The 27,664-nt window shown below is 42.7% G+C and overlaps 1 protein-coding gene across 1 annotated transcript in view; it reads left to right on the forward strand.

Annotated features, from left to right (window-relative positions):
• The window catches only part of ANKH (ANKH inorganic pyrophosphate transport regulator), a 163,638-nt gene that overhangs the window by 97,907 nt on the left and 38,067 nt on the right, over window positions 1–27,664 (forward strand). The window contains exons 5-8 of the mRNA XM_056520951.1: window positions 17,069–17,239; window positions 19,239–19,373; window positions 24,715–24,807; window positions 27,188–27,283. Of these exons, the coding sequence (XP_056376926.1) occupies window positions 17,069–17,239; window positions 19,239–19,373; window positions 24,715–24,807; window positions 27,188–27,283 (495 nt within the window). The remainder of the gene's footprint in view (window positions 1–17,068; window positions 17,240–19,238; window positions 19,374–24,714; window positions 24,808–27,187; window positions 27,284–27,664) is intronic.

Consider the following 27,664-nt stretch of genomic DNA (forward strand, 5'->3'; position numbering starts at 1 on the left):
GGGATGTTAGCATCGAGCCCAGGGCACCCATAACCTTGTTGCTGATTCACTGGTTGTCCTGATATGGAAGACACAACTTTCTTATCTCACAGTTGATGAAAGCAGTTGAAAGTCTATTTAGAAGTGAGAGATTTAAGTATAATAGATTTTAAGAAAGATTTTAAAAGAGAATTGAGATATATACATAGCAATGAGAGATCCCCACAGATTGGCAGGAAGCAGAGAGCTGATAAGGGATTCCAAAGCCTCATGGTTTTCTGGCTGTCAGCCATTAGGGAGTCTCTCACAGACCATCAGTATGAAAATCACACAAATAACACATCATCATTTTACAAGGATTAAAGAGTACCTGTCACTAAATAAACTTTTCTAAACTAACTCAGACTATATTCCCTTACTACTCCTAATACCCCCCCCCCCCCCCACCTTTAAAACAAAATGTCTAAGAGCTTTAAAAAGCTATTTATCTTACCTCTCTTCTTGCTCACATAGTGTGAGCTGCTGGCAGGAGGATGTGGGTGCGCCCCAGCAGGCTCTACGTCACTGAAGCCTGCTGTGGGGACTGCTTCCGCCCACACTTCGCCTGGGGGGGGGGCAGAGCCCTGCATGTCCTCAGTGCGCAGATCCCTGCTTTTCCTCAGTGTACAGAGCCCTGCTTGTCCTCAGTGTACAGGGCCCTGCTTGTCCTCAGTGCACAGAGACCTGCTTGTCCTCAGTGCACAGAACCCTGCTTGGCCACAGTGTTTGATGAAAGGTACTCTTTAAGTTCTCCAGAATATGCTATGGCCGTAATAACCAAAGGTCACACAGTAAGTGGTCTTTATTAATTCAGCGAAAGAGGCATGGGTTAGTGTAGAAAAGGTCATCCATAATCTCTGCCGTTATCCCTAATCTAGTATTTTGGCCTCAGAAATGTTATTGCAATTGTAAAATATCCCCTAGGGGAGCTGGTGCTTAAACAATCTAAAGCTGTCATATCACACTAGGTTTCTACTTGATATTTATTGTCACAAACTCTTATTTTATAGAACAATTCGGGCATTTAAGAACTGCCAACATTTTCTGCAGCCTATTTTTCCCTTTTCTCTGGTCTGAAGGTGCCATATCAGAAATAACTGCGGCGTTCTTTTGACCGACGGAGTTCCCTTCAGCAAAGCACGCTGGCAGTGTGAAAGAGCCCTAAAGGGCATTGGAAACCATTTTATTAGCTATATAAAGCCTTGGGTGCATCATGAATATATACCGTATTTTTCACCATATAAGATGCACTTTTTCTTCCCCAAAACTGGGGGGAAAGTCGGTGCGTCTTATATGGCGAATACACCCCTATCGCGGCGGTCCCTGCGGCCATCAACTGCCGGGACCCGCGGCTAATACAGGATATCACCGATCGCGGTGATGCCCTGTATTAACCCTTCCGACGCGGTGATGAAAGCTGACTGCCGCGTCTGAAGGGAAAGTGACACTAACCCGGCTGTTCAGTCGGGCTGTTCGGGAACCGCCGCGATTTCACCGCGGCGGTCTCGAACAGCCCGACTGAATAGCCGGGTTAGTGCTTACAGGACACCGGGAGGGACCTTACCTGCCTCCTCGGTGTCTTCTCCGTTCAGGGATCCCCTGTATGGCCGGCGCTCTCCTTCCTCGTCATCACGTCGTCGCGTACGTGCGTCGGCGTGCGTAACGACGTGATGACGGCGACGGAGAGCGAGGATACCCGGCCGGCAGCAGAGACGTTCCGGAGCGACGGGGACACGGCGACAGCGATGGAGCGACATCCAGGGCAGCGGTGACGGGTCCGGAGCGGCGGGGACACGTGAGTATTACCTCCTATGCAGTGGTCTTCAATCTGCAGACCTCCAGATGTTGCAAAACTAAAACTCCCAGCATGCCCGGACAGCCAACGGCTGTCCGGGCATGCTGGGAGTTGTAGTTTTGCAACATCTGGAGGTCCGCAGGTTGAAGACCACTATTGGGTTCAAAATCTTTATTTTTTTAGATTTTGCACCTATAAATTGGGTGCATCTTATACGCCGGTGCGTCCTATAGGGCGAAAAATACGGTACCCACACCATGTCTGCTGAATAGAGGGTTTAGGCTGCATAGCAACACTTCTCAAAACTTTTGCAGAAGAACATTGGAGATCCCAGCTTTCAATTTTCAGAGGGCTGGAATTTGGTTGCTATGGAAACTGCTCCACTGTTCCTTTGTACAAGGTTTTGTAGTCACCTGGTGAAGACTCTGGCTAAGCTCCCTCCCTCCCCAGCAGCGCAGTTTCCCACCTGAGGTGCCAACCAGGCACAAAGATGGTTAGATAAATGAACATTCTCCCCACCTCTTAGACTCCAATCCCTCCTGTTAGGTTTTTCTAGCACCATTGTACTTTGCATGATACAATCAATCATTTCTTCTAAATTTAGGGACCATGCTTGTTTCTGCTGGATGCTACCCAAGGCAGGAGAAATTACCCAGTTTTCATGGACTTTGGTAAAATTCACAGTTGGCATGAGCAGGCGCACCTTTATTGCCCCAGTGCATCTTTTGTATGCAGCCTTAAAATTCCTAGTTTGTGAGCAGCACATCTGGGCACGGGGCCTATGATGCTGACAATAACCGAAGTGAATGATCCGGGGATCATTTATATAGCTGTCCGTTCCCAATATTTAAGCCATGTGAAGAATCCTTTTAACTAGCGTCATTCCTGTTATCACACCCTGTACACCCTCATACTAAGCCAAACCCAACAGTTTTTATCGGGTTTTGTGGACTAAATTTAGGTGCACACCTATGCGACACTTTTTGCATCATGTTTGGCCCAAAAATAGTCTACATTCTCACAAATCACTCGGAGAGTTTGAGAAAACCCTACAAAGGGGCGTGGCTTATAAAATGGGCGTACCCCAACTTAAAAAAAAAAATCACTCCGTTTTTTTTTTTTGTCCGCAAACCGACAAAAAAGCGGAGAAGAGTGATCTCTGAATAACAGACTGCCAGAGGCTTGTGCAAAAACAGGTAAAATGGTCGTCTTTTCTCAAAGCATGTTTATCATGGGCAATATATTCATATAAACAAAAATGAAAAAGACTGGTTCACTTAACTCGCCTTTCATCCGGATTTATATTCCTGACTTGATATGATAATATGGACAATTTTTTTTACCTTCAATGTGTTGAGATTGAAAATAAATGTATTTTTTCTAAAACTATTTACCCTATTTTTCGCCCTATAGGACGCACCGGCGTATAAGACGCACCCAATTTATAGGTGCAAAATCTAAAAAAAATAAAAATTTTGAACCCAATAGTGGTCTTCAACCTGCGGACCTCCAGATGTTGCAAAACTACAGCTCCCAGCATGCCCGGACAGCCGTTGGCTGTCCGGGCATGCTTGGAGTTGTAGCTTTGCAACATCTGGAGGTCCGCAGATTGAAGACCACTGCATAGGAGGTAATACTCACGTGTTCCCGCCGCTCCGGACCCGTCACCGCTGCCCTGGATGTCGTTCCATCGCTGTCGCCGTGTCCCCGTCGCTCCGGAACGTCTCTGCTGCCGGCCGGGTATCCTCGCTCTCCGTCGCCGCCATCACGTCGTTACGCACGCCGACGCACGTACGCGACGACGTGATGACGAGGAAGGAGAGCGCCGGCCATACAGGGGATCCCTGAACGGAGAAGACACCGAGGAGGCAGGTAAGGTCCCTCCGGTGTCCTGTAAGCACTAACCCGGCTATTCAGTCGGGCTGTTCGGGACCGCTGTGATGAAATCGTGGCGGTCCCGAACAGCCCAACTGAACAGCCGGGTTAGTGTCACTTTCCCTTCAGACGCGGCGGTCAGCTTTCATCGCCGCGTCTGAAGGGTTAATACAGGGCATCACCGCGATCGGTGATGTCCTATATTAGCCGTGGGTCCCGGCCGTTGATGGCCGCAGGGACCGCCGTGATAGGGGTGTATTCGCCGTATAAGACGCACCTACTTTTTCCCCCCAGTTTTGGGGAAGAAAAAGTGCGTCTTATACGGCGAAAAATACGGTACATTGTATGTATTGTTTCATGTTATTACTTTTTTGATGTTGTCTGTGATATATTCAATATCTATTTCCCAGAATGTAATTGTTGCATTGCTAATATAATCCACGCTCATCCTTTTCTTTCATCTGGTATGTAGAATATTGTCGCTATTGCTGGCAGCCTCAGTGTCCAAATGAATGCATGTTTTTCTAAAATTTAGTGAAAAAATTTATTTCTTAAATAAAATTGCCATGGTTTAAAGGGCACATTTGCCCCCCCCCCCCCCCCTATTTAAAGGTGTTCTCTGGTTTCATATCAACTGGCTACATGAAGTTAAATAGATTTGTAAATTACTTCTATAAAACATTCTTAATCCTTCCATTACTTATCAGCTGCTGTATGCTCCATAGGAAGTTTAGTTGTTCTTTTCTGTCTGATCACAGTGCTCTCTGCTGACACCTCATTCTGGGTGGTGTGGTCTCTTTCCTGCTCTCAGACCAGAAGAGCCACTGTTGTTTATTCACTCTTTTTTTTATCCCTTCCGATGTGGACAAAATTAAACCCTCCTGCGCCAATTTTTTAAAAATAAATAATATGAGATAAAATAGTAAATAACTAACAAAAAACAGGACAAAAAAAAAAAAACACAGACAAAAAATGTGCACTCTTAGTCAATTAAGCCCATTATGTACAAGGGCCTTATTCTATCCATTTACCTTTTGATGTATTTAAGAGTTAATTGAAACACACTTATTGATTCCTGAGACATTATTGTGGTTAAAGGGGTATTCCGGGCAAAAACATCTTATCCCCTATCCAAAGGACGGGGGATAAGACATCTGATGGGCCTGCTGCTGGGACCCCCGTAATCTCCCTGCAGCACTTGCATTCTATGCAGGGCTGCGTCTCCAGTTTTGGAAACCTCAGGTTTCACACCCCCTCCCATAGACATGAATGGAGGGGGCTTGGCGTGACGTCACGTCCCCAGTCCCGGAAACCCGGAGGTTTCCAAAATTGGAGACGCAGCCCCACATAGAATGCAGGTGCTGCAGGGAGATTGCGGGGGGTCCCAGCAGCAGGCCCCCCGCGATCAGATGTCTTGTCCCCTGTCCTTTTGAAAAGGGGATAAGATGTTTTTGCCTGGAATACCCCTTTAAATACAGATCTTTAGGCATTCTAATCTATAAAGCATTGTTTATTGCTGGACTTTAAATATTCATTTATTAGGTCATACACATATTGTGCTAGTGAGTGATTCAGTCCAGAGGAATTCCCCTTTTATTCTACATGGAACAATGTGGGTAATAGGGGAGAGCGGTCAGAATTCAGATTGTTTACTCTATAGGGGGCTAATTTTTTGTCCCATGATCTATAGTTATTATTGGTATCATGTTGGCATTATTCAGACTTTTTTTGAGCGCTTTTTATTCTTTTTGTTGTGGGATGTTATTAAAAAAACACAATTCAGCCATTTGGCATTTTTTTACGCTTATGTCATTCATTGTGAGGTTTTATTAACCCCCCTCTCGACCCATGACATACATGTACGTCATGACCGGGAAGGTTTTCTTGACCTATGACGTATAATGCAGATACTGTCCGCTACTCGTGGCATCCCGCCGCTCCTAGTAAGATGGTGGCTATCACTGATAGCCAGCCATCTTGCCTCGGGACCTAAGGGGGGTTATGTCCCACCCCCAATCTGACTTGCCGATGGCAGCGTTTTGCAATGAAAATTCTGAGCAGAGCGGTGTGTGTGTTCCAATCACGGGGATTGGGACACACACACTGCTCTGCTAAGTGTCCCCAGTGTCCCATCCCTCTTCCCCGATGTCCCTTACCGGTCCCAAGCTCCCACAGCTGTGCCCTCCTGCATGCTTCACTTCCGGTTGAAACGAGTACAGTAATTTTTTTTCTTTTTTCCTCTAGTGTCCCAAACCTACTACTGCATCTTGTGCTTGGCAGGGCAGACACTAGGGGGAGCTGTTGTACAGAAGTAAAAAAAATATAGAGAGAGTTTTTCACAAAAATCGCTTCATGCATCAATAACAATTTACCACTAATATAAAATACAATATTTCTCAAAACAACAATCTCTGAATCACTTTGCCAGGTAAAAGCAATCCAAAGTTATTACCACTTAAAGAGACACATGTCAGATTTGAAAAAACGGACTGGGTCATAAAGGCCAAAAATAGCTGGGTCATGAATACATATTGGCCCTGATTTACAAACTGTGTGAGAGAAAAACTGTTTGTCCATAACAAACAATCACAGCTCAGCTTTCACTTTACCAGAGCTCGTTAAGATAGGAAAGCTAAGCTGCGATTGGTTACAGTGTTTAATAAATCTGGGCCTCTGTGTTAAAGTTTGGACATTTCCACAAATGGTGATACCAAATATGTTTATTTTATTTATTTATTTATTTTTTGTTTACATTTATTTGAAAAATGTGAAAAAGGGTGTGTGAAAAAAATAAACATTTTTGCCCCCCTTTCTGACTTCTATAAGCAATTGTTTAATTTCTTATTCAGTTAAATGCATTGCAATTCCTTGAATGCATTTTTCTGTGATCTGCTAGGACAGCCTGCCATAGGTAGGCTCTACAAGCAGATCTGTGACTGTGTGCACCGAGGTCTTCAGAAGGCCTTGGGCTGCTGTAACAATGGATTGGTTCCCCATTTAAACAGCGGCACAAAGCAGTGGGGGGCTGCCAGGTATGCAGCTGGCTTAAGTCTCAAGCACACTACATATACTATTAACACCGAAAGGACGAGCATACTTTTACTATTGCGTCATTAGATTAATAGTCCTGCTATCTCCCCCTTATCACCTCCCTGTCCAATCAGAATAAACTTAAAGGACAGTTCTGGAAGCCAGAGCCAGAAAAGGAAAATATCCAATATTATGTAGGAAATAAAGGTTAGTTCACAGTCTATCCTATTCTTAAAAGAGGTTACCTAGGATAAGAAAAAAACAGAGTTGATTTCTTAAAAAACAAAACCATACCTATTCCAGGTTGTGTGTTATAGTGCAGATCAGTTCCATTGAAGTGAATAGAGTTAAGTTGTAATACCACACACAACACTACCCATGGACCGGGCAGAATTAAAAAATAATAATAATTGTTTGTTGACTCCTTTAAAGGAAATCTGTCATTAGTAACACCTGCACTAACATGCTGGGTGGTACAAGGTTATAGTGTGGATGGGTGACAGGGATGAAAACCATACTTACCCATCTTCTGTCGGTGGCTCTTTTTTTTTGTAATCCCTGGTCTTATAATTATGGAAATAAGGAGCCCCTGTGCACAGTGCTGTCCTGTGTTCATAAGATCTGTGCGTGCCAGCTTCTTCATGGTCACCCCTCCTCCCCCTGTGCTGAGCTTGCTATGTTGCAGAATGGAGCTCCAATCTGCAGCATAATGGCTGTGGCTGTGGTTATTGTTTATGCAGAGGAGAGCCATTATTCTGCAGAGTGGAGCTCCATTCTGCTGCATAGCAGGCTCGGCACAGGGGGAGGAGGCGTGACAATGAAAAAGCTAGTGCCCACAAATCTTATGAACAACAGGTGTAACGGAGGGATCCAGAAGACCTAGGATTTCAAAAGAACTGAGCCATGGACAGAAGATAGGTAAGTATGTTTTTCATCAGTGTCATCCGCACTGTAACCCTGTTCCAAAAGGTTAGTGTGGGTGATACTGATGACAGATTCCCTTGAATCCTCTTCCTCCCTTGGTTGTATGGGTTCGTCCTTGGGGGGGCTACTGGTTTTGCAGTGATATTCTTCCATGATCCCACTCCGTACCGGGCGGCCCTCAGCTGATATCAATAGCCAGGAGCTGCAGCTACAATCAACACTGAAAAGCTATTAACCCTAAAGATACTGATGTCAAAGTGAATTGCAGGACTTAAAGCAAGTTAAAGGGGTTCTCCACTGGAAAACATTTTTTCTTAAATCAACTGGTGCCAGAAAGTTAACCCCTTAAGGACCAATGCAAATAAACCTGTACGCCCCTGAAAGACCAGGCCTGTTTTTTCAAATCGGGGATGTCTGTCTTTATTAGAGAATAACTCTGGTAACGTTTTGCCAATTACGATAATTCTGACATTGTTTTTTTGTCACAAGTTGTCCTTCATGTACATAGTAAAAGTAAGCCGATATCATTTGTAGTTTTTTTTTACAATGTAAAAAATCATGACATTTTTACAAAAAATTACGATTTTTTGCTATTTTAACACTATTTGGTTGCATATATTTATACATACTGACCAAATAGTTTATGAAACTTATACTTTCAGATGTCTACTTCATTTTGACGTCATTTTTTAGTTTTTAATAAACATTTTAAATTGGTTAGAGCCTAACAATTTAACTTGAAATTTTGAAAATTTTGAAAATTTTAAAAGTACATCTTTTTTTATGTGCTATGCAAGGTTTGCAGAAATTAAAAAGGTAGTAGAACATAGGAACACCCCCCAAATGACCCCATTTTAAAAACTAGACCCCTCATGGTATTCGCTAGGGGGTACAGTGAGTATTTTAACACCATAGTTTTTTGGCAGGAATTATTACAAAGTCAGTGTTAAAAATTCGAAAATTGCAATTTTTCACAAATGCATCATTTGGGGGGCATATTTTTTGTACATCACTTCTGATATTGAAAGAAATGCACCCTATATTTTATTTAGCTGCTTGTCCCATGTTCGGAAATACCCCCGCTTTGGCCATATATGGTTCCTTGGCCGCGTGGTAGGACTCAGAAGGAGAGGAGCGCCATTTGGCTTTCAGGGCAGAACAGTACCCCCACCCCCACAAGTGACCCCATTTATATAACGCACCCCTACAAGTTATTGGCTGGACCAGGGACCTCTCTGATTGGTCCTTGGTCGGCTGGCAGTATAACGCATCTGTCTGTGACAGTTAAGGCTCCTGATGGATATATCCGCCATGTTGTGGGAATAAGCACCAGCTCATGGCGAATATATCCATCACTGCTGCGGCTGGGTAGCTCAGTGTGTCCGCTCATGACTGCTGGCGGAAAATCCGCCGCTATGAGTGGACGCACAAAGCTACCCAGCCGCAGCAGCGAGCTCATTACCGTGACTGCTGCATAATGTGTAGGATCACGTGGCGGACATCCGCAGCATATTACATGCTGCGGATGTCCGCCAATGCGATCCTACACATTATGCATTTTTTTTTATTAGATTCATTTAATAAATGTATTTTTAATATATATATATATTTTTTTTTACACTTTTATTACATTTTTATTTATTTTTACACTTTTATTTTATTTATTTATTTATTTTTACACTTTTTAATGCTTTGGAATACTTAGTATTCCAAAGCATTGCAGTTATATGCTGGCATGGCACTAGCAGGCAATACCCAGGGCAGACCTGGGGGTCTTTGTAGGACCCCCGGCTGCCCAGGTATGCAGCAGCACCCCGCGATGCTCCGGGGTGCTGCAGGAGAGACAGAGGGAGCCCCCTCCCTCTGTCAGAACTCCTTACAGCGCGCGGTCACTTCTGACCGCGGCTGTAGGGGTTAAACTGTCAGGAGTGAAGTGAACTTCACTCCCGGCAGTGTGGCCACACACAGCACCCCGCGATCGCACTGCGGGGTGCTGCAGAGGAGACAGAGGGAGCCCCCTCCCTCTGTCAGAACTCCTTACAGCGCGCGGTCACTTCCGACCGCGGCTGTAAGGGTTAAACTGCCGGGAGTGAAGAGAACTTCACTCCCGGCAGTGCGGCAGGTCCCGGCCAGCCACGTATTACACGCAGCACCCCGCGATCGCGATGCGGGGTGCTGCAGAGGAGACAGAGGGAGCTCCCTCCCACTGTCATAACACTTACAGCCCGCGGTCACTTCCGACCGCGGCTGTAAGGGTTAAAACTGCCGGGACCGAAGTTTACTTCCGTCCTGGCAGTGCAGCAGGGTCCCGGCTGTGTGATACAGCCGAGTCCCTGCCGCGATCTCGTGGGTGCACTGGGCAGCACCCACGAGAAGAATGGACGAGTATAGACGTCAAGGTGCGGGAACGCCCGCCAACCTGGACGTCTATACTCGTCCATGGTCGTTATCGGGTTAAACAGACAGTTTAGGACAGTTCCTAAAATGGACAGAGGTGTCAGCAGAGAGCACTGTGGTCAGACAGAAAGGAAATTAATAAAAGAAATGAACTTCCTGTGGATCATAACAGCAGCTGATAAATACAATAAGATTTTTTAATAGAAGTAATTTACAAATTTGTTTAACTTTCTGGCACCAATTGATTTAAAAAAAATGTTTTTCTAGTGGAGTACCCCTTTAACTCCCGGCTGCTAATCATAGCCAGGACCCTGAGCTAACAGCGTGCGGCATCGATCGTTGTGCCACGCGCTGTTAACCCTTCAGATGCGGCGATCAATGTTGACCGCCGCGTCTGAAAGCGAAAGTAAACGCTTCCCGGCAGCTCAGTCGGGCTGATCGGGACATCGCAATAAAATCGCGATGTTCCGATTAGCTGGGACGCAGGCGGAGGTCTCCTTATCTGTCTCCGCGGCGTCCGATCGTCGATTGATTGCTCCAAGCCTGAGCTACAGGCTTGAGCAATCGAGCCCCTATCTCACTGATCCGTGCAAAGCTATGGCTTTGGAGGGATCAGCATAGGAGATCAGTGTGTGCAGTGTTATAGGTCCCTATGGGACCTATAACACTGCAAAAAAAGTGAAAAAAAAGTTAACAAAGTTCATTTAACCCCTTCCCTAATACAAGTTTGAATCACCCCCCTTTTCCCATAAAAAAAAAAACTGTGTAAATAAAAATAAACATATGTGGTATCGCCGCGTGCGGAAATGTCCAAACTATAAAAATATATCGTTAATTAAATCGCACGGTCAATGGCGTGCGCGCAAAAAAATTCCAAAGTCCAAAATAGTGTATTTTTGGTCCCTTTTTTATATCATGAAAAAATTTATAAAAAGTGATCAAAAAGTCAGATCAATGCAAAAATGTTACCGATAAAAACTTAGAACACGTTGCAAAAAATGAGTCCTCATACCGCCCCATATGCAGAAAAATAAAAAAGTTATAGGGGTCAGAAGATGAGAATCTTTAACATAAATTTTCCTGCATGTAGTTATGATTTTTTCTGAAGTACGACAATATCCAACCTATATAAGTAGGGTATCATTTTAACCATATGGACCTACAGAATAAAGATAAGGTGTAATTTTTACCGAAAAATTAACTGCGTAGAAACGGAAGCCCCCAAAAGTTACAAAATGAAATTTTTTCTTCAATTTTGTCGCACAATGAATTTTTTTTCCGTTTCGCCGTGGATTTTTGGGTGAAATGACTAATGTCACTGCAAAGTAGAATTGGTGGTGCAAGAAATAAGCCATCATATGGATTTTTATGTGCAAAATGGAAAGCGTTATGATTTTTAGAAAGTGAGGAGGAAAAAATGAAAATGCAAAAACGGAAAAACCCTGCGTCCTTAAGGGGTTAAATATTGATGCCTGTTCTTTAGTAAAGCTGATTGGGACCACCGTGTTGATCAGCTGTCATGACCACTGTGCCAACCACCACACAAATCGACGGCCTACACGCCCCCTCAATACAGTGCTTTGGCAGAGTCGGAGATAGCCGAACGGTATTGTAATCGTAGGGACCTACAGAATAAAGATGGCATTGCACTGCAGAAAAACAAACCTCCCAAATGTTCAAAAGTGTTTTATTTTTTTATTTTTTCCCAATTCCAGTCTGACTGCTTAGGGTTTTTTTGATAATGCATTTTACCTTTTATTCACTGGAAATTTTTGGGGGCTCATATGGAGAAATACAGTGTACAGGAGCGTCTTCTGTAATAAGACTTGACTCATTATCATGTGATATGTTGTCATATAATAATAGCTATGTCTAGGTCTGTCCGTAACCATTATTTAGTACACTTTGGAACAACAAATACCAGTTTTACCTTGGGTTAGCAGGGTGGCAATTTAGTACCAGTATTGGATTAATGGATAGCTAATAAAATAAAGATGAGGCTAAATGAAAATCATGGTCACAAGGTTGCTAGTGACTTTATTTCCCTATACTGACCAATCTGCCCATTATACTTTGGTATAAAAATGCACAATATTTACCACAATCTAAAGTTTTTTTTTTTTTTTTTTGCCATGACGAGAAATATCTTGGAGATATATAACGTGAAGCTTTTGGGCTCCAAGTGTTATCGGTTAAAGGGCATGTTCATACAGACGTAGAAACACATTTATAAAATCCACCTTAAAAAGAACACATCTTTTTCAGTATGGTTTTTTTTTTTTTTTTTTTTTTTTTTAAAGACATATTTTTATTTTGGAGAATTTTTTGGGGCCTTTTTCAGGGAGTTTTTTTTTTTACTACACAGCCATGATGTATTCTCAAAGAACCACCAACACACACAAACCTCTTCAGAAAAACACTTTGCTTATAGATGAAACCTGTCACTTGTGTCAAACAGAAAAAAGCACATTTATTTCTCACAAGGCTCCTAGTAAAATCAATGGGAGGTGGTTTCCAGCTACACACCATGCTGATTTTGTCTATGTGAACATGCCCTAGGAAGGCTCATGACTAAGCATGTGCCATTTACAATACTGTTGTCTTCTTATGTGGGCACCTTGGATTGTTAAGTTCACATATATTTGCTGTCTCTGCGCCCCCTACTCCTCTGTTTTCCGCTGTTTTTGTTGCAAAAAATGTGGAAAGCTTATCATATGGGAAGGTATTTTAGGACCGTCTGCATCTGTTCTACAAATGGGGAATAGAATTTGTGGTGGTGAATCATTATTGTATCCACCAGCGTTTCTGCAGACTAACAATGCGGGTCACACAGACTCTGGCTTGTTGCCCATCTTGTTGCTAACATTCACTTGGACCGGGTTTCCACTTGGTAGTTTTTGGATATCTGCCACTGCAGTTTTTGAGCCAAAGCCAGAAGTGGATCTAATAGGAAGGAGATGTATTTATATTCCCCATTTCTTATAAAGGGGTACTCCGCTGGAAAACATGTTTTTATAAATCAACTGATGACAGAAAGTTAAAAAAGATTTGTAAATAACTTATATTAAAAAAATCGTAATCCTTCCAGAGCTTATAAGCTTCTGTATGGTCCACAGGAAGTTATTTTCTTTTTGAATTTCCTTTCTGTCTGACCATAGTGCTCTCTGCTGACACCTCTGTCCGTGTCAGGAACTGTCCAGAGTAGAAGCAAATCCTCATAGCAAACTTCTGCTCTGGACAGTTCCTGACACGGACAGAGGTGTCAGCACAGAGCACTGTGGTCAGACTGAAAGGGAATTCAAAAAGAAAATGGCCGACATTTATCATTGCCTTTAGACTATTTTTTGTGTCTAGAAAAGGCGCAAGCAGGGTTGATTTGCACCTTTTTTGCACCTTTTGATTTACACATTTCTGCTGATTTTGAGTTGCAATCCACTGATTTTGGCAATACACATGATATGGAACAATTTTATCAACTGCGCCTTTTTGTGAAAAGGCGCAAAACCACTGAAAAGTCTGGAAAACTACACCAGTACAGCCTTAGCTTAGCTTTTTGGTGTATGTGAAGAGAGAAATTTCAGAAAATTTTTACCTGCACAAAATGTATAAAATGCTCTGTGACCATTTAATAAATGTGGCGCTCCTACACATTACCAGCCCACAAAAAAAGGTGTAGAAAAATGCTTCACTTACACCTACAATGATAAATGCCGGCCAGTAACTTCTTGTGGGGCATACAGAAGCTTATAAGTACTGGAAGGATTAATTTAGGGGGAGATTTATCAAAATCTGTCCAGAGGAAAAGTAGCTGAGTTGCCCATAGCAACCAGCCAAATAATTTCTTTCATTTTTCAGAGACATTCTCAAAAATGAAAGAAGCGATCTGATTGGTTGCTATGGGCAACTCAGTAACTTTTCCTCTTGACAGGTTTTGATAAATCTCCCCTTAAGATTTTTTAATAGAAATAATTTACAAATCTTTTTAACTTTCTGTCATTAGTTGATTTTAAAAAAAAATGTGTTTTCCAGTGGAGTACCCCTTTAAATACATTTCTGGCTTTGGCTCAAAAACTGCAGTGGTGGTTTTACAAACAACAGCTAGATGTGAATCCAGCCATATACTCCACCATTACAAAGGTAGACCCTGTTGTTCATAGAAGTACAGGGTGGGCCATTTATATGGATACACCTTAATAAAATGGGAATGGTTGGTGATAATAACTTCCTGTTTGTGGCACATTAGTATATGTGAGGGGGGGGGGACTTTTCAAGATGGGTGGTGACCATGGCGGCCATTTTGAAGTCGGACATTTTGAATCCAACTTTAGTTTTTTCAATAGGAAGAGGATCATGTGACACATCAAACTTATTGGGAATTTCACAAGAAAAACAATGATGTGCTTGGTTTTAACGTAACTTTATTCTTTCATGAGTTATTTACAAGTTTCTGACCACTTCTAAAATGTGTTCAATGTGCTGCCCATTGTGTTGGATTGTCAATGCAACCCTCTTCTTCCACTCTTCACACACTGATAGCAACACCGCAGGAGAAATGCTAGCACAGGCTTCCAGTATCCATAGTTTCAGGTGCTGCACATCTCGTATCTTCACAGCATAGACAATTGCCTTCAGATGACCTCAAAGATAAAAGTCTAAGGGGGTCAGATGGGGAGACCTTGGGGGCCATTCAACTGGCCCACGACGACCAATCCACTTTCCAGGAAACTGTTCATCTAGAAATGCTCAGACCTGACACCCATAATGTGGTTCTGCACCATCTTGCTGGAAAAAATCAGGGAACGTGCCAGCTTCAGTGCATAAAGAGGGAAACACATCATCATGTAGGCCACTGGATATGCGAAATTGCTACATGATGATGTGTTTCGGGGTCAATGTGGCAGAGGGGACATACTTGAGGACTGGCGCAGGACCGACGCAGGCAGCGGGGACCGGCGGCAAGCAAGTGGAGGAGTCAGCGTCGGCATCAGAGGCAGCAGTGAAGATCACTGTAAAGTGATCTTCACTGCTGCTTCTAGGAGTTTTAATACTACAACTCCCAGCATGCCCAGACAGAAATGGGGTTACACTCAGAAGAAATGGGGTTACACATTTTGGAAAAATTGTAAATTTGGGGGGAAAAAATGCATTTTTGTGAAAAAAAATATAAAATTTACACATCCGATTTTAACGAAAAGTCGTCAAAAGTCGTGGGGTGTTAAGGCTCACTGTACCCCTTGTTACGTGCCTTGTGGGGTGTAGTTTCCAAAATAGTGTGCCATGGGGATTTTTTATTTTTTTTTGCTGTTCTGGCACCATAGGGGCTTCCTAAATGCGACATGCCCGCAAAAACCATTTCAGAAAAACTCACTTTCCAAAATCCCATTGTCGCTCCTTCCCTTCTGAGCCCTCTACTGCGCCCGCCGAGCACTTGACATACACATATGAGGTATTTCCTTACTCGAGAGAAATTGGGTTACACATTTTGTTGGGGCATTTTCTCCTTTTACCCCTTGTAAAAAATCAAAAACTGGGTCTACAAGAACATGCGAGTGTTAAAAATTGAGATTTAGAATTTTCTCCTTCCCTTTCCTGTTCTTCCTGTGAAACAACTAAAGGGTGAACACACTTACCGAATGTCATTTTGAATACTTTGGGGGGTGTAGTTTTTATAATGGGGTCATTTATGGGGTATTTCTAATATGAAGGCCCTTCAAATCCACTTCAAAACTGAACTGGTCCATGCAAACATAAAGTAGACATATTGTAAATGTGAATCAATATATCATTTGTTTGCTATGTCTATTTTCCTTTTGTGAAATTATGCAAGTATCAATTTACCACTGTGATAAAGTAGAATATGTCACGAAAAAACATTCTCTGAATCAAATTCATAAGTGAAAGCATCCCAGAGTTATTAATGCTTAAAGTGACAGTGGTCAGATGCTTTGGTCCTTAAGCTCAAAAAGGGCTTGATCCTTAAGGGGTTAATGTTGTGATCCTGGTATTAGATGTTAAGAATCTCTACATGCGCTTTTACTTTCCTTACATATACTAACTCTACCCAAAGGAATCATGTAACACCATGAAGAAAAAGCTTTGCTCTGCATTGTTTCTAGTAAATCTATGAAATGTCACCAGTGTTTAGTTCTCACTATATATATATTAGGGATGTAAGAAAAAATCGATTCCCGCGATTATCGCGATTTTTCACTTGCCGATACTGAATCGATTCAAAATATTTTTGAATCGATTCTTTTTGTGATGTGGAATTTGTATCTCCTGATGCAGAGAGCAGCAGATCCCGGGCATCAGGAGATACAAGTTCCACATTTTGTCAGCCGGATCTGACACGGTGGCGGCGCTCTGGATGTATGGAGCGGGCTCCGACTCGTGCCCGCTCCATACTCTGCAGCCCCCGGCTGTTCTCAGTAGCCGGGGGCCGCCGCTAATAGCCAGCATGCGGCGATCGCCGCGGCTGGCTATTAACCCTTTAGATCGCCGCTGTCAAAGCTGACAGCGGCGTCTAAAGGGACATGTGTATGCTCTCCGTGGGTCTGTCATTGATAGAGCCTGGCTGGACCAGGCTCTATCAATGGATCGCAGATAAATGGAGTTCAATAGAACTCTATTCATCTGTCTGAGGAATCTAATGATTCCTAAAAGACTAATAAAGTGTACAAAAATAAAAATAAAGTTTTAATAAAAGCGTAAAAGACATTGTTTTTTAGACAGAATCGAGATATATCGCGATGTATCGTAACCTAGACGGTATCGCGATATATCGGGATATATCGAATCGCCACACTGGTATTGCGATTCGAATCGAATCGCCAAATTCTTGGCGATTCACACCCCTAATATATATATATAAATATATATATATATATATATATATATATATATATATATATATATAATGAAGTGCCCATGCATTTTTAATGTTCATCATTATGGCAGGTGAATAATCTCTGCGTGCTGTTTCATTCATAAATATCAATAATAAATCCTTTATATTTTCCTTCTTTATAGGTTGTGTTTGTTGCCATCCTTCTACACAGTCACTTGGAATGCCGGGAGCCACTTCTCATCCCGATCCTTTCCTTATACATAGGGGCACTTGTGCGCTGTACCACATTATGTTTGGGTTACTACAAAAACATACATGATAAGATTCCAGAGAGCAGCGGACCAGAACTGGGAGTAAGTATTTGATAGTATATGGACTGGCCCACCAGTTAATGTTTGGATCCCCCAGTGGGCCCATGTATAGCACAGAGATATGCTGCTGCAATTTGCACAAAATTGTGGCAAAAAATTGCTGTTTTTGCACAGAACATTATTAATTTGTGGTGTTTTTGTTACATCCTGAAGGTCATAGAAGGTTATATTTGGTAATATTTTCATGTAACATGTACAGTCAGGTAGGCCCTAGGTACTCCATTCTGAGACTGTCTCCATACAATTTGTAGTAACTGTGCCTGGAACTAGACTTCAGTCCCATTTGTATGTATTGAGATAAGGGTTAAAAAAGCCCTCCCCATTGGATTCTCTTTCTTCAACAGTGTTATGCACATAAATAGATGAGGAGAACTCACTAAGCCTGCTCAGGCTAGCCATTTATTTGTATTTATTTATTTATTCATTAACCAGGTCGGGAGTTGTGATAAAGTATTATACACTGATAGTTGCGATTTTCTCAGGAGCCTCAGATGTTTTGTTCATAATTCTCTCACTAGTGGTTGGAGTGGATAATAGTATTGCCGTCCCTTACAAGCTAAATGGGTCATTATCTGTCATTATTTTGGTAGAAACATTATCTCAACTACGTTCAGTTGTTATGTAAGTTTTTGGAACCATTAATTAAAGTGCAGCACCACCCAAAATCCAGTTTGTGCCTAATGTTTGCACAACCAGGGATGCACACCATCTTTGAACTTTGCTTTAGGTCCGTTTCACACAGATCTTATGATGCTGGGTTATTTACTTTGGATTTACAGGTGTAGTTTGGGCACAGAAAATCTCCTCTATCATGCTTGTGGGAAACTTGTTTTAGGTAGTGCTTTTCCCAGACTTATGGAGGGCCAGCATTTGGACTGGTATGTCATTTATCCCTGCTCTTTTTATTCTTAATTAGATGGGTTGGGTCTCATTTTACTTTTCTCTTCCTGTAGCTAAAAGGCTATGTGTGGCCAAAATGGGGAAGCCAGTCGCCACATAATTTTGCTGGCTTGGGTGTTCTGACCCTAGAAGCAATTCTTTGGTGTATGACTACTGGTGCTATTGTTTATGAGCTGCCTGGGAATCTGCGTAGTAACCGCTTCTTATGGATATTACACATTTTAACAACGGGGTCATTGATGATACAGATTTCAGGGTGACAGAAGCTCTGCTCAATAGATGTTCACAGCAGGCAGCTGGGTACTCCACCCCTAGACACCTTATCCCCTATACAAAGGATGTCTGGGGTGCCATAGCTGAGATCGCGGGGGTCCTCAGTGGTGGGACCCCAGCAATCTCGGCTGCAGCACCCCAGACATCTGGTGCACGGAGCAAACTTCGCTCCATGCCAGATGACTGGTGATGCGGGGCAGAGGCCTGTGACATCATGGCCACCGCGCTCGTGATGTCACAGCCACGCCCCGTCAATGCAAGTCTATGGGAGGGGGCATGACGGCATGAATAGGGCAGGACTGTGACGTCACGAGCCCCTGGAGCTGCACTCGACGCTCTAAACGAACGCCTGGTGCAGCAGGAAGATCGCGGGTGTCCCCAGTGGCAGGACCCCCCGCGATCAGACATGTTATCCCCTATCCTTTGGATAGGGGATAAGATGTCTAGGGGTGGAGAACCCCTTTAAGCATCATATCAATTACAGCCATTTCAACAATTGCACACTATATAGAGTCCTCCTATCCTGCTTTATGGCCGTATTCTGTAGTCGCTTTATGTAGAGATTTGCTTACGCTGCTTATTTCACATCTGTTTAATGACAGCCGAAATCTGCTCCAGCATCTGCACATTTACATGGTTTTATTTTGTGTTTCCTATTCTCTGCTTTTGAACTGGTTTGAAGGCTTTATCTTTGGAAACTGTTAAAAAAAAGGTTATGCTTAGCTTAGGGGTTCAAGAACAGCCCATGTACTGTTGTTCTCCTCAGTAACCTTTCTATTGTTCTAATGTGATGCTTTTGTCTCTGCAGGGAGATGCCACAATAAAAAAGATGCTGAGTTTTTGGTGGCCGCTAGCACTAATATTAGCTACTCAGCGGATCAGCCGGCCCATTGTTAACCTCTTTGTGTCACGTGATCTAGGTGGTAGTGCTGCAGCAACGGAGGTAAGTATGGCTAGAGGAACAGCTAAAGGATTTAGTTTTTTAATTGCATTGTAGATGTTAGTATTATGATTATTGATATTATACATGGTTTTTACTTAGAAAACAATATGGATATAATGTAAAAAATTCATATAAGTTTTGTGCAGAATAACTGGAGAAACTGAAGACTCATGTTTGTCCTTTATGTGGTACAATTTATACTAAAGAAGGACTAGAGCAATTGCTACTGATAAAAATATGTGCTTTATTAATCAATCTATTAAAAACACATAAATGTGAAAAGTAATATTATTTAGTAGTGCAAAAGTAAGATAGATATTTAGACTTCTGAATCCAAAAAAGAAGAAGAAGATGGGACAGGTCACATTAATGATATTCTGTCACCAGACAGTAAGGGATAGAAGATAAAGTTAGCAGCAATGTATGGGTCTCGCTTGTATAATATGCCTATAGGGGGGGGGGACCGGGCCTAAGCCTCCACTAATAAACATCCTCTAATGCTGACTGAAGGTACAATGCTCCCTATATAATTAGCATACCGTATACCATATGCTGCAACACTTACCCATAGTAAGGTCCTGTCACCACCGCCCCAATGTACGTTTCGTCTGCTTGATGGACTTTCTCAAGGGACGCTTTTTTGTGATACAAGTACCGTATTTTTCGTCCTATAGGACGCACCGGTGTATAAGACGCACCCAATTTTTAATGGCAAAATCTAAAAAAATAAAAATTTTGAACCCAATAGTGGTCTTCAACCTGCGGACCTCCAGATGTTGCAAAACTACAACTCCCAGCATGCCCGGACAGCCAACGGCTGTCCGGGCATGCTGGGAGTTGTAGTTTTGCAACATCTGGAGGTCCGCAGATTGAAGACCACTGCATAGGAGGTAATATTCACGTGTCCCCGCCGCTCCGGACCCATCACCGCTGCCCTGGATGTCGCTCCATCGCTGTCGCCGTGTCCCCGTTGCTCTGGAACGTCTCTGCTGCCGGCCTGGTATCCTCGCTCTCCGTCGCCGCCATCACGTCGTTACACACGCCGACCCACGTACGCGACGACGTGATGACGAGGAAGGAGAGCGCCGGCCATACAGGGGATCCCTGAACGGAGAAGACACCGAGGAGGCAGATAAGGTCCCCCCCGGTGTCCTGTAAGCACTAACCCGGCTATTCAGTCGGGCTGTTCGGGACCGCCACGGTGAAATAGTGGCGGTCCCGAACAGCCCTGCTGCACAGCCGGGTTAGTATCACTTTCCCTTCAGACGCGGCGGTCAGCTTTGATCGCCGCGTCTGAAGGGTTAATACAGGGCATTACCGCGATTGGTGATGTCCTGTATTAGCCGCGGGTCCCGGCCGTTGATGGCCACAGGGACCGCCGCGATAGGGGTGTATTCGCCGTATAAGACGCACCGACTTTTTCCCCCCAGTTTTGGGGAAGAAAAAGTGCATCTTATACGGCGAAAAATACGGTATATATCTTCCCTTTATAAAGCATGTAATATTAGACAGAAGGAACGCTGAACAAAACATAGTGTATTTTTATCAATTAACAAAATGCTAAGTGAATAAACTTTTTTTTTTTTATTAAGAAATCTTGGTGTTTCTTTCCCATAGAAAAAACACCATAAAAAAAAGAAAAATAACCACAAAAACTGCATCTTGGAGGTACAAAATAACAGGGCAGTTTTTGTGGTGTTTTTCTTTTTTTTTTTCAGGTAAAAAAATACCAACAAAAAACCAAGTGGAAACTGTTTCATTTCACAAGTCATACACCATAGCAAGACTGAGCACAGCAAAAGTCACAAGGCAGTTTACCTGGGAGAGACCTTGCAGAAGCAGTATAAGACTTCAAAGTAGACTGGGCACCAAGCTGTGCTATTCAAACTCTTTTGAAGAAGCACAAAGAAATGGGCAACATTAAGAATGGTAGGCACAGTGATTGGCCAAGGAAACTTGCATGTGCAACAGAGGGAAAGATGTTCAGCAGTGCCATAAGCTTAAAACTGTCAAAAAACCAATGGGACCCAGGTACATGCATGTACTATTCAATTAAGTCTAACCAGAAGTGGTCTTCTGGAAGAAGAATGCGACCAAAAAGCCATACAAGTGGAAACAAGATCAAGCAACTTAAAGAAGTACTCAGCCCCTAGACATCTTATCCCCTATCCAAATCTTGGCTACAGCACCCTAGACATCCATTGCACGGTGCGAACTTCGCTCCGTGCCAGATGACTGGCAATGCGGAGGCTTGTGACGTCACAGTCACGGCCCACTCGTAACGTCACGGCCATGCCCCCTCAATGCAAGTCTATGGGAGGGGGCATGGCGGCTTTCACGCCCCCTCCTATAGACTTGCATTGAGGGGACGTGGCTCTTATGTCACGAGCGGGGTGCGACGTCATGAGCCTCCGGCGCTGCACCCGACACTCTAAATGAACGCCAGGTGCAGCAGTGTCCCCAGCGGCTGGACCCCCTCGATCAGACATCTTATCCCTATCATTTGGATAGGGGATAAGATGTCTAGGGGTGTACTACCCCTTTAACTATGCACACCAATGCTTTAGATCAAGTAGTCAAAATGTTAAATATTTGGCTGTAACAAGGCAGTTTGTTTGCGATGGGCTGGAGAGTGGTACAATAATGGGGAAACAGTGAAGCATTGAGGACATTTCTTGCAAGTTTGGAGCTGCATTTCAGCAATTGTAGTTGGGGATTTGGTCAGGATTTATGATGTCCTCAGTGCTGAGAAATACAGGCAGATACTTATCCATCATGTAATGCCGTCAGGGAGGCATTTGACTGAATCTACATTTATTCTGAGACACATTGTGTGATGTCTAGCTCACCACAGGTCAAAGGTGCACGGAAGGGTGAGGACAGCACGCGTAGAGAAGCCAGAAACAAAAGGGAATTCCAGCACCACAGTCACGGAGTTTTATTAATGCTGCTTTATTAACTTATCAACAGGAACATGGAACACAGCATGCGCGAACCAAGGAGAGACGCGTTTCGGCGGGCGTAGCCGCCTTAGTCGTACTACACATACAAAAAAAATCCATCCTCTCTATATAGGGGGGTAGCTCCACCCACAATCAGGTGAAACACCTGGACAGATTAGGGTGAAACACTCCCACCACACAGACGGGGACTTACATGTGATCTTCACCACAAATGTGTTAAAGAATAAATAAAGCATACCAGTGACAATATCAGAATACGTGGCAGTTTATATATTTAATATTTAGTGGTTATATAAACTGCCAAATATTCTGATACTGTCACTGTTATGCTTTATTCTTTAACACATTTGTGGTGAAGATCACATGTAAGTCCCCGTTTGTGTGGTGGGAGTGTTTCACCCTAATCTGTCCAGGTGTTTCACCTGATGGTGGGTGAAGCTATCCCCCTATATAGAGGGAATGGATTTTTGGGGTATGTGTAGTACGACTAAGGTGGCTACACCTGCCGAAACGCGTCACTCCTTGGTTCATGCATGCTGTGTTCCTGTCGATGAGTTAATAAAGCAGCGTTCTTACTCCGTCACCATGGTGCTGGAATTCCCTTTTGTTTCTGTACATTTATTCTGCAACAGGACAGCAACCCCAAATATATAGCCATACTGTATATGTCAATAATAACTAGCTTCAGCGTAAAGATAAACAAGGAGTCCTGGAAGGGATGATCTGGTCCCAGAGAAGTCAGATCTCAACATCATTGAGTTTGTCTGGGTTAACATAAAAAGACAAAAACATTTGAGCAAACCCTTTATATACAGAAGTTAGTTATCCAAGAAGTTTGGAACAACCTCTCTGCCAAGTTCTTTGAAAAACTGCAAGTGTACCTAGTAGAACGGGGGCTGTTATTAAAGGGGTACTTCACTGGAAAACATTTTGTTTAAATCAACTGGGGCCAGAAAGTTAAACAGATTTGTAAATTACTTCTATTTAAAAATCTTAATCCTTCGGGTACTTATCAGCTGCTGTATACTACAGAGGAAGTTCTTTTCTTTTTGAATTTCCTTTCTGTCTGACCATAGTGCTCTCTGCTGACATCTCTTTTCCATTTTAGGAACTGTCCAGAGCAGGTTTGGTATGGGGATTTGCTCCTGCTCTGGACAGTTCCTGACATGGACAGAGGTGTCAGCTGTGAGCACAGTGGTCAGACAGAAAGGAAATTCTAAAAGAAAAGAACTTCCTGTGGATCATACAGCAGCTGATAAGTACTGTAGGGATCAAGATTTTTAAATAGAAGTAATTTACAAATCTGTTTAACTTTCTGGCACCAGTTGATTTAAAAAAAAAAAATCAATGTGGAGTACCCCTTTAAGACAAAGGGTAGTCCCACCAAATATTGATTTCATTTGCATTTGTATTTTGTTAACTGATAAAAATAAACTATTAATACTTTTTTTTTTTTTTTTAAACATTCTTACCTTACAGCATTTTTCCACATTTGCCTAAAACTTTTGCACAGTACTGTATATTACAGTATCAGCAAATACATGCTACTGTATTTTTGTGTAATGGACAATGCCTTTAAAGGGGTATTCCAGGAAAAAACTTTTTTTTTTTATATACATCGACTGGCTCCAGAAAGTTAAAACAGATTTGTAAATTACTTCTATAAAAAAAAATTTAATTATCAGCTGCTGAAGTTGAGTTGTTCTTTTCTGTCTGGCAACAGTGCTCTCTGCTGACATCTCTGCTTGTCTCGGGAACTGCACAGAGTAGAAGAGGTTTGCTATGGGGATTTGCTTCTACTCTGGACAGTTCCCAAGACAGGTGTCATCAGAGAGCACTTAGACAGAAAAGAACAACTCAACTTCAGCATCTCATAAGTACTGAAAGGATTAAGATTTTTTAATAGAAGTAATTTACAAATCTGTTTAACTTTCTGGAGCCAGTTGAGATATATATATATATATATATATATATATATATAAGTTTTTTTCCTGGATAACCCCTTTAAGAACCTTTTCTCTTTATCCAGTAATGTCTGTATTCCCTGCTCGTAGTGTGATACTGCTAGGCAAAGCTTCTGAAACCTTTTATTCCTGGTAAACCGATCACCTCATTGGCCTTATTGATGATGTATGGAAAGCTCAAGCCAATAACTATAACCCAATGAATGAGGTGTACATGTCTTCTTGCACAGAATGTCTTTCAGTCAGATGTCACTGTCTTCTAGTACTAAGCCTATCCTGAGGCCAATGGTAGAGTATTTCAGTTTCCTTTTATGAAACAGCCATTTAGCTGTAGGATATAAATGTCGAGGTATCTCGGTTTCCCACAGGTGAAATGCTAAACAATGAATCATTGTCTTCTTCCTTCATTAACAGGCAGTGGCAATCCTTACTGCTACATACCCTGTTGGACATATGCCATATGGCTGGCTAACAGAGATCCGGGCTGTATATCCTGCCTTTGACAAGGTAAAATCAGATACCAATAGTTAAATGTCTGCTTTGAGTTTAATGACTTGAGACCCTTCCATGTCCACATTTTATATTTAATGTATTAATAATCTCTAACAAAAATGTCAGTATTTTTTTTTTTTTTTTTTTTACTAATTTAGGCTTTGTTCACACCACGATATGTTTGGACAGACACCGGACCCATTCATTTCAATGGCCCAGGCGTAGTCAGCTAGTGGCTACGTTTGGGTAATTTCTCAAGCATTTGGTTTGGCTCGAACTGAGAAATGCAGCTTGCACTACTATTCAGTCCCAAACAAAGTTCTGATATGTTTGGAAAATGACCCAAATGTAGGCCCTAGCTTGCTACATTTGGGACATTAAAATGAATGGGGCCTGTGCCTATCTTAGATCAGATACATTAGCATGCCATTTTGACAGTTTCCTGATGTATCCTTGCCTCGGAGGCACAAATTGTGGGCTGATCCTATCCTTACAATGAAAGGAGACCTGTGACCTCTGCGAATAAAAATCTCTATTGTCATCATCCATGTGAAGCTGTTACTCCACTACTCCACTGATGTAGTTGCTTTTTTTCATGATACTAACCATCATGAGCAATTGGTGCTATTCATTACAGCAGCTTATATGCTAATGAGTGCATAAGGTGTAAACTGGGTAGTCACAAAAAATCCCCCTCTATCCATGAAACAGCAGCTCCATGCGAGTGATGACGGCGTGGGACCTAAGGGCATAGGTCCTCTTTAAATTGGATTCATCCTTCTAAATACAAAGGAGCATTCAGAACATTATACATGCTCATTTCATAGTGAAAAAAATAGTTTATCTTGGCCACATTGTCTTCTTCTAAATCAATGTCCAAAGCTACCTTTTGTGCCAGAAGTTTGATACAGTTAAAGGGGTACTCCCACTATCAAACATGGGGGTGGAAAAATTATGCTTTGGGGGTATATTTCTGTTAAGGGGAAAGGCTGGGGCCATGTACCAGGACATTGGAAATGGGTCTTGGATGGGTATTCCAGCATGACAATGAAAGTTTGAGTTTCCAAACCTTAGCCTTAAAGGTGTACTGCGCTGCTCACTGGAGCTGGCGCCGGTAGATCATGATGTCGTAGCCACACCCCCTCCCATAGACTTGCATTGAGGGGTCGGGGCATGACATCATGAGGGGGCAGGGCTATGACATCATGATCTCCCGGCACCGGCTCCAGCGTTCATAACAGTTTGTTCCAAACGCTGAGCAGCGGAGTACCCCTTTAAGGCTAATGTTTGGAAACTAAAATTTTCATTGTCATGCTGGAATACCCATACAAGACCCATTTCCAATGTCCTGGTACATTGCCCCGTCCTTTTCCCTTAGCAGAAATACACCCCCAAAGCATAATGTTGCCACCCCATGTTTGATAGTGGGGATGACATTCTTGAAGTCATAGGCAGAATTCCTCCGATCTAAACATGGGGAGTTGTTGCTTGATTTTGGTCTTATCTGACTACAAAACTTTTACCCAGTTCTCCTCCACGTCAGGCGAAAACGTACATTCGGGGTATGAGGTATCTCATAACAGAGTGCACGGCTTAATTCCATCCTTTTTTCATATATGGTTGACTTGTACGCTGTAATTTCTTTGTCTTGATGTCATTAGTGTTTAGTGCTATTAGCCACGGGTCCCGGCCTCTAGAGGCCGGGCCCGACCCGTTATAGATCGGGAGCGGACTCATGACGTAACGTTACGTCATTGGTCCTTAACAGGTTAATCCTTTCAGTACTTATGAGCTTCTGATGTTAAGGTTGTTCTTTTCTGTCTAAGTGCTCTCTGATGACACGTGTCTCGGGAACCGCCCAGTTTAGAAGAGGTTTGCTATGGGGATTTGCTTCTAAACTGGGCGGTTCCCGAGGCACGTGTCATCAGAGAGCACTTAGACAGACAAGGACAACCTTAACTTCAGAAGCTCATAAGTACTGAAAGGATTAAGATTTTTTAATAGAAGTAATTTACAAATCTGTTTAACTTTCTGGAGCCAGTTGATATATAAAAAAAAGTTTTTTCCTGGAATACCCCTTTAAAGTCAGTTGAAGCTGCCGTCTCATGCAGGTTTGGATGTCTGTTTAAAGTGTATGCAGCCTCCCATCTCTTCACTGACAAATCATGTTGGTGGAGGGAAGGGTTGGCAGTGTTGGATTTTCACTTTACAACCCTATTGTTCTAGGAGCGATAAGTCAGCTGCTTAGCTGTGGCTTACCTCTCCCCATAGAGGAAACATGAAGCCCAACATTTTTGGTCTACGGTCCCCCAAACACAAGAAGAATTGATGTCTGCACTAATAATACAAATAAGAATAATGGTATAATGACATGTTTTTTTCTTCTGCCTTCTAGAGTAATCCAAGCAATAAACTGGCTAATACTAGTAGTACGGTATCTAAAACCCATATCAAGAACTTCACTTTTTTCTGCATGGCTCTTTCACTAACGGTAAGGACATTTGTTTATTCTGACTTTTTGTAAATTCTATTCATTCTATTTTTGAAAAATACTTGTATTTTCTATCAAATAACAGTTCTGGAGCATCTTTTCGTAGAACTCTGCATTGTGCAGTTCCTTTGTTAGCCCTCTAGGAATGTATAATTGTATTGACAGTTGGGTGTGACCATTCCTTTGTTAGCCCCCTAGGAATGAATGATTGTATTGACAGTTGGGTGTGACCATTCCTTTGTTAGCCCCCTAGGAATGTATGATTGTATTGACAGCTGGGTGTGACCATTCCTTTGTTAGCCCCCTAGGAATGTATGATTGTATTGACAGTTGGGTGTGACCATTCCTTTGTTAGCCCCCTAGGAATGTATGATTGTATTG

This window comes from Hyla sarda, chromosome 5 (genome assembly GCF_029499605.1).
Source record: "Hyla sarda isolate aHylSar1 chromosome 5, aHylSar1.hap1, whole genome shotgun sequence".
NCBI classification, from domain to species: Eukaryota; Metazoa; Chordata; class Amphibia; order Anura; family Hylidae; genus Hyla; species Hyla sarda.